At 27.8% G+C, this 8,214-nt stretch overlaps 2 protein-coding genes across 6 annotated transcripts in view; one reads left to right on the plus strand and one right to left on the minus strand.

Moving 5' to 3' along the window:
* Positions 1 to 8,214, minus strand: part of LOC126908685 (uncharacterized protein MCAP_0864-like) — a 244,180-nt gene that overhangs the window by 80,407 nt on the left and 155,559 nt on the right. The window lies entirely within an intron of this gene.
* Positions 784 to 8,166, plus strand: LOC126908707 (uncharacterized). The gene is made up of 7 exons (XM_050691016.1): positions 784 to 863; positions 1,086 to 1,127; positions 1,233 to 1,283; positions 1,377 to 1,406; positions 5,443 to 5,490; positions 5,728 to 5,781; positions 8,016 to 8,166. Exons 1-7 carry the CDS (start codon positions 810 to 812, stop codon positions 8,097 to 8,099), a joined length of 363 nt encoding a protein of 120 aa, XP_050546973.1. The 5' UTR covers positions 784 to 809; the 3' UTR covers positions 8,100 to 8,166.

Consider the following 8,214-nt stretch of genomic DNA (forward strand, 5'->3'; position numbering starts at 1 on the left):
AGATATAGGTCGAATGCAAGTTTGATACGTTAAATTAAATAAATATTTTACTCATATCCCCTATTTATGTTACCATTCTCTTCTAATTAATACAAAAGATAATAATTTCTTTACCACTACACTTACCTTGAAAAATGGCATTTTTAAGTAAATATATTTAAAAATGCTGAATTTTACTCATTTTAAAAATTAAAAATTTTTAGGATATTTCCTATTTATAGGAAATGAGATAGTTTTACTATTTTTGATATTAATAACTTCAACTACATATGATTTGTGATCATTTCATGTATTGTCCAGTAAAATCATACCAGAGAAAATTAAGAAATATGGTGACTATTACAAAAATAAAAATAATAAATTTCATTTATCGTTAAAAATGTTTAACGTGCCCTTTAAGTTTGGAATTGATGCTAAAAACAAATAAATATATTATAGGCATATTAAAATTTAGTTTTACTGATAAAAAATTTAGAATTTATTCATTATGTTTTTTTTAATTTATTCTATTAAATCTCTTTAAATTTAAAAAGTGTAAAAGTAAATAACAATTTTTATCACACGTCATATATATAAAAAAAAAATGTATAATTTATATATATTATTGTCATAGAAAATGTGAATAATATGTTATTATTACTTTAAAATAATTTTCGCTTATTTTTAATGTGTGTTTCTTTATTTACCCCGTTCAATTAAAAGAAATTTAATAAACTATATTCTAAGTTATTATTCGGTCAGTTATATTATATAAATATAATTATTCTTGTGAAATGTTTTACAAAATAAATTCTTTTTTATTAATTTTTATGTGTGGATATTTTTTTGAAGAAGTCATTGGAAATATACTTTTAATTGTCGGGGTAATTTATTTAATAATTTATTAAATGATATTTAATTTAACAGTTTAGTATAGATACTTTTTATTTAATTGTCATGTGAAATTTGTAGTATAAGATACCAATTAAATTTAACACTTTCTTAGAACTAAGATAGACATTATATAGTTTTATTTTTCATATACACCTTAAAGTGTTGTTATTTAAATGAATAATTTTTAATGCTAACTGTTTTTTTTTATACAGAATGAAGTGATAGTAGATAATTCCCACAAAGGACTTGGTTATGTAGGTTTAATTATTATTATTATTATTATTAACTTCAATATATTTTATGAATCAACTATTTTGAAATTTAAGTCAATAATATTAACATTTAATGGTTATTTATAGCATACAACGACTGAGTTGAAAGAGGAGAGACATTTGTTCAAACCTTCAGAAGTAAATTTTTATTGTGTATTGTTACCACCCAGATAGTGTTATCATTTTGTAATATTTAATAAAAACAATCTACCATAATATCTTTTATTTTAGAAATATTTACGGTGTAGTCCTTTAATATTGGTGAGAATTATTTTAAGTAAACATTATTACATTTTTAATAATAGGGGAACACAGGGTTTTGATGCACACCTCAATAAGATGTAAACTAGTAGTTTTTAGGTTAGAGATGTAAAAAACAAAAATAATCGTCTTGCCCAGTTCAGTATGTAAACAAAATTTTAAATCATTATTTTCATTGTAAGCTGCCTACGAAAGAAATTGAGAGTGAGTAACATAAAATTATTATTTTTCCAAAACCCTTTAAATAAAATATTTTTAAGCTTATAACTATAAGTTATACGATTTTAAGATAGATATACAGAATGACTATTTTATCTTAACCCATATTAACTAATACAACATAATATAACTTTATTTGTTTATTAGATAAAAACATTTAAAGTTTCATATTTTTGAGCTAATATACATGTATAATATGCAAAGGATTACAATTGCAGGTAGCTAATTTCTTTTTTATGACGTCGCTTATTCACAGTTATGGAGTGTTTATTGTAACTCACGACTTAATCTACAGAAATGCTTAAAGTGTAGTTGTAAGACCAATGTGTCTCACTTTAGCACATCTGTTGATGAAATCATGAGTTAATTTAAACGCTCCATATCNCAGCACATCTGTTAATGAAATCATGAGTTAATTTAAACGCTCCATATCTGTGAAAGCAATATCATAAAAAAGCTAATTATCTCCCTGTATTTGTAATCCCTCGTGTATAATACAGAGTGTTCAATGGACCGATCAATATGGAAAATTGATTGGTACACATATATACTCCGCACAATTTAGTCGGTATACCGATTGGTGTACGAAAATTTTTTAAGGTAGCATACACTAATAATAATATATTATATTGGTAATCCACTCACTTTACGACAATGAAAACGACCCATGCTTATAAACGAATGTTATCGACGTCAGAGGCCAATAAGAGCACATCGTTTCGTCTGTTGACTATCATTTTAATGCAACAAAATGGGTATTCTTAAATTGAATAGAATATACTTTTTGACTCACGACAGAAAACATCCTTTCTATACAAATTATAAATTTCTTAAAACCTCATTTTTGTGACTTTTGAGATTTAGTTATAAGCTATAGATTACATAGTGCTTGTTAGATCTGTGGATAGATGATTCAATCCCACAAGAATTATTTCGAATATTAATAGACACAATAATATTATGATTATTTTGAAGTGGACTGTATAAAAACGGTAAATAAATAAGTTAAATGGTACGTCCGTGCACTATATATCATACATTACGTTACTGTTATTATTCATCAGAAAATCATAGGCTGCTCTTTTTTATTGCTATTTAATACCCAAAAACGGCAGAACATTGAGGTCGTGGCACAGTAAGGAGTCGGTATAGTTGGGACTAGTATAGATGATATCTGACAGTTTAAAATCAATATCATAAGAAACGTTTCGATGCAAATCTATAGATAGTGTTTAATTTTAAAAAATTTGTGGATTATTCCAAAAGCTACATAATCTCCTATTTTTGTTCTACTTCAACTGCCATTTGCATAAAGAAAATAGGTTGGGTTAAAAGATTTCTATTTTTTATACAAATTTTGAAGTTATCAAAAACTCAAAAAAATTTTCTTAACTTTGACTAAGTAAAATAATCTAAATAAGTACAAATTTAAATTTAATGTAAGTTAGATTCATGAAAATTTTTTATTTATTGGTGGACTTATTATTATGGCAAACCCTTATTTTAAAACAAACAAAAAAATAGCATGTTTTTTAACTATTGCAGCCAATTGCATAAAGAAGACAGTTCGTCGGGAAAATGTATTATTTAATTTATAGTACGTAACATATATTTTAATATGACATATGTTTATAAGACGCAGTATTTCCGGAACATTTACAAACGTTAAGTTGAAAAAGTTGATTTTTTTAAAAAAAGTTTCTTCTCGAATCCCATAAAGGGGTAAAGAGTAAGATTATCAAAAATATTATAACAAATAAATGAGAATTACTTAAGGTTTGACACGGCACCGCCCGTCACGCTAGGCTGACGCTCACTCGTGTCTCTCTCGATATCAGTAGTCCAGCTATTAAGATGACAATCGGTTGTAATCGGTCGTCTCCCCACCCTTGACACCGTGATAAGGCCGCCGCCGAATATGGATTAAGGATATTGCGTTCTGTGCCGTTTTCGACGTACACCGTAACTGATTAGTTTTCTTTTTTTTTTTTGGTAGTGTACCTCTCCTACGATTTAAATTAGTGTTCAGGTGCGACTTGGAAAAAGTCATATTTCTTACCTGTGCCTTTACATAACTGTGTTAATATTTTTCTCAATATAAAACAAAAACAACCGATTGGGACAAGCGTATTTTCCTCATATATATATATATATCTATATATGTATATAGTGATAGTGCGTGCTACTGGATACGTAACACGACATATACCTTAACTGGTCGATCCTATTGGTTCTGGTTACTGTTGTCATCTATTTCTTTGTTTTTCTGTTGTGCCTGGCCTTTCGATTCACAATAAAGATATATGAAATACTGGTCGTGGGTATAAACTTATATTGTATAATTAATTTAGCGTTATTTCTAATTATATTACATTTTAGTTTTAACTTGGAATGGTGAAGTCTCCCTTACAAATTTTATTGTTCATATAGTTATTTGAACGAATTTCACTGGTGACAGCAGTGAAATTTTACCTGGGTTATTCATAGTTATGTGTTAGCGGGATTAGATTTAGCCTGGTCTCTGGGAAAATTTTTTTTTTTATAAAAATAAAGTTAGAGCAGTTTATCTAATATAATTCGCCGTAAATGTTGTCGTTGAAAAGTGTTGGTTACAGTTTGTTATCAAGACCTTATTGATATCGACAAGAAGTGAATTTCCGGCCGATAGTTACAGTCTTTTGGTAGATAAAAATAGTATATTTTCGTCTGACCTTGTCAAAGCGGCCGATTCCCAGAGAACCGTTATTATTATTGTTCACTCGCTGCCATATCATATACGGCAGCCCCGTACCATCTCATCGCGGTAATTTATAACAATAATAGCAATAATAATAACACTTGTTTTCTACTGCAGTAGCAAATTTGACCGTACACGGAGATATCTCCGCTAAATATATTTGATTATTAAGGTTTGTAAATGAACATAATATTCACGGTCAATATGTCGGGGAAATCATTAGCACAAATGAATTGCGCTAAATTACGTCGCGAATGCGCTTTCAGACAGCTACCATGGTACGCGACGAAACCCAACACGCTGATTCGGCTAGAGGAAAACCTACGTAGCGAAGGGAGGAATCCAGCTACCGAAATTTTACCACCCCGTGTGCCGCTCGATAGCGAAATTCCGGTACGCGAACCCAAAATGGGGGTTTTCGACGACTCCACGAACAGGGTCAGCGAAGAAGGCTCGACGCGAACAATCAGTGGCCCGGCGTAGCGCCTTTACCGGAGGAACATCCGGTGAACCTCGCGCTACGCACATCACACGACGAATCTGATGGCGAACGACCGGGGGAAATTACGCGCGCAAGCGGAGAACTAGGCGCGCCGTACGTTGAAAATGTAAACGCTGTCCGCTCGATGGGCACGCGGCAGAACAAGTCGGGGTGAATCGACAGAACATTCGCGACATTTCGAATAACGCGCGGATCGAGGCACGAATGACTAAATTAGAAAGGTCGCTGTCGCGTATGTCAATGGAACAGTGACAGATTTCAAACATGATTGAGCGAATATTTAATACTGTTATACACATATATATATATATATATATATCTATGGTAGGGCGTTATAACGTCACTCATGCGCCCGTACCCTTAGTAGATTATGTTTTAGGTTTTATTATAAAAACAAGTTCATTATTCAATAAGTAATGGTAATTTTACAAATACGATTTGTTGTCTTTTGACGTATTTTGATAACAATCGGCCCACTGAAAGCTGAGGAAAATTAGTGAGAGACAAAAAAATATATAATTTCTGATTATTAATGTATAATTAAACTGAATTAATGTATTTTTGGTTTTTATTTCTAGTATATTGAAAATAAAAACGAGATTTTTGCAGAAATTTATTTGAATTTTGTAAGTATCATAAATCATAAGTGTGCTCTTTGAGAGAAAACACCCTCAAAGAAAAAACTCATAAAAAACTTAACGTTTACTGGTACATTTTTATTGTGATGGGAGAGCATGTTAATATTTCTATATGAAATTTTGAAAATAACTGATTTATATAATAATAAATATAAATAAAATACTTTAATATTGTTGTAATTATTTTTAATAAAGTTTTTATTGATATTTTTTTGTTATTTTTAGCATGACCGGATAACTAGAAAAATAAAAAATAATGACACAATATATTTTAAAATCGTATGTTACTTTTATTATAAAATTTGAATATTCAAACACATAATTTTATCAATTCATTAATCATTTAATTAATCGAAAAATAACTAGAATATTGAAAAATTTATTCTTAATATCTTTTAATTTTATGTTTTTATCAATTTACCAAATATGCTTTTGATACATTTATGTTGACAATGAAAAAATCCCATGATTTTAAATTTAAAAAACCATGTTACTAAAGAAATCAAGAATAAAATTATCAATACTAAATTAATTTTTTTATTAATTAAATGGTGAATGATAAAATAATGTGCTGTAGAACGTATTTATTTTATAATTAACATTATAATATATACTTGGTTTGGAATCTCATTGATAATAAGTTTTGTGTATTCTATTGCAGTAATATAATTTATATTTATATTCGAGGCTTAAAAATGGTATAAAAAATAGGAGTGTCCTTTTTTTGCCATTAAGATATATATAAAACCGTTATAAAATAACGGTTAAATAATAATTATTGTTTTATTCGAGTAAATTATTTTCTTATAATTAGTTGAATTACCACAGTTACTAAAAATAATTAAATCTAATAAATATTCAAGAGCAATTGGTTGGCTGCCATTTATATATGAAGGGAAATTATAATTCGAAATTTTGAGATCCCAGATGGAAATTTTTCATTCCAAAAATTTATTTGTTTTATTACTCCGTAAACCAATTAAAAAATCAATAATACTTCCAAAATTTTTTAAGGAGACAGGTGATGACTCCTCTTAACTAGGTATTATACACATAATACATTTTTTAAGCATAATATTAATTATGCTAATGTATATTAGCATACCCCATTAAAAAAATTATTCTGACCATTCTTTTTAACTAATAAAAATTTTAAACATAATTAAAATGAATTAGTGAGCTTTTTACCAAGTGATTTAAATATATCAAGAAATATTTTTTCCAAATTTTAGGTTCTTGTAGTGAATATTTTCTTTAATAGATTTAATAAAGGTATCAATTTGCCTACTGTCTCCTAATTAATATAACACAAGACCATGGTTAAAGTACAGACAAACTATGTTTAAAGTATTGTGAATTACCCCAAATTATTATTTAAGTGTTAAGGAGATCCTAGTATAACGGGGATACAAATAATAGAAATTATATAAACAAAATTTGTTAGTGACAAACGAAAATAGTTAATTTAAATCATAGTATGTGATGTAATGTTTCGATGTAATAATTGGATGAAATTATTTGATTTCGCTGGTCCATCTTTAGAGCGATAGTTACAGGCTCGTGGTTATAATTATACTGTCACTTTATGGTTTTTGACGGTTTCTTTTTATATCAGTTGTTAACTGATAATTTTGATATTTATGTTTGCGTCGTATTGTTGATAACAAATGNAATCTTCTTTATTTTCATCACCATTGCTGCACGATGAGCAATTTTGATTATGATTTTCTTTTTTCTGCTTGACTAAATGTGTTGTTAATGTTTTTGATTATATATCCATTATTTTGTAGTTCTTGCCACATAGTGCATAATATGTCTCTTTTTGGAGTAATTCCTGGAACTAAAGAAAAATTACCGAACCGTATACATGCTAAGCCGACAATATAATTACAACCATAAGCGTGTAACTATCGTTCTAAAGGACTTGTTGTCTTGTTAGGTTTCGTGGAAATATTTATAATTATTTTAAACAATACGAAAATCCACGATAGCTTAAACACATTATCATTTGATTTCATAATTTTTACACATAAAGTACACCATAATTGAGTTATAATATATTCTTAAGAAACATCCTTATTATATATAATTTGTAAGGTTATATAATTGTAATGAATAAAAGGTTAGTATGATGAAAAGCGTGACAAAATGAATCAATTAATCACTATCAGTTATGTTATGTTAACAGTATGTCATATACGCTTAAACCCTCTTTTTAAAAAAAAGTCATTTGGATTATATTACTTTATGTTAAAAAGATACATGAGATTGTTTCTATGAACTGATTAATCAGTACTTTTTAGCGTACTTAAGAACAATTTTTTATGTCAAAATTACTGTGGATGGTTTATTAGAACTTATAGAAAACCTAAATGGAACAAATATTTGAAATTTAGAATATTTTTTTGGATGAAAAATTTTTTAAGAAAAAATATTTAATTAAACTTATTTACATTCCAGAAAATGTAATTTCTTTTTATTTTTTTATAATTATTGTTATTATTATTTTTAAGTCATTCAAACAAAAACACATTATTTTAAATTACAATGGAAATGATAACATTTTCGAATACAACGGTAAGTATAGGGCATGTTAATCCTTATGTTGTCTGTTGAAACATTAATGTCTCATCATGACAAAAAAGAAATTCCATGTAACAAAACTAAAAATAATTTTTTTTTTATAGTCGAAGAAATTAATCAAAAACTAAC

This window comes from Daktulosphaira vitifoliae, unplaced genomic scaffold (genome assembly GCF_025091365.1).
Source record: "Daktulosphaira vitifoliae isolate Bord-2020 unplaced genomic scaffold, ASM2509136v1 Scaffold_5, whole genome shotgun sequence".
NCBI classification, from domain to species: domain Eukaryota; kingdom Metazoa; phylum Arthropoda; class Insecta; order Hemiptera; family Phylloxeridae; genus Daktulosphaira; species Daktulosphaira vitifoliae.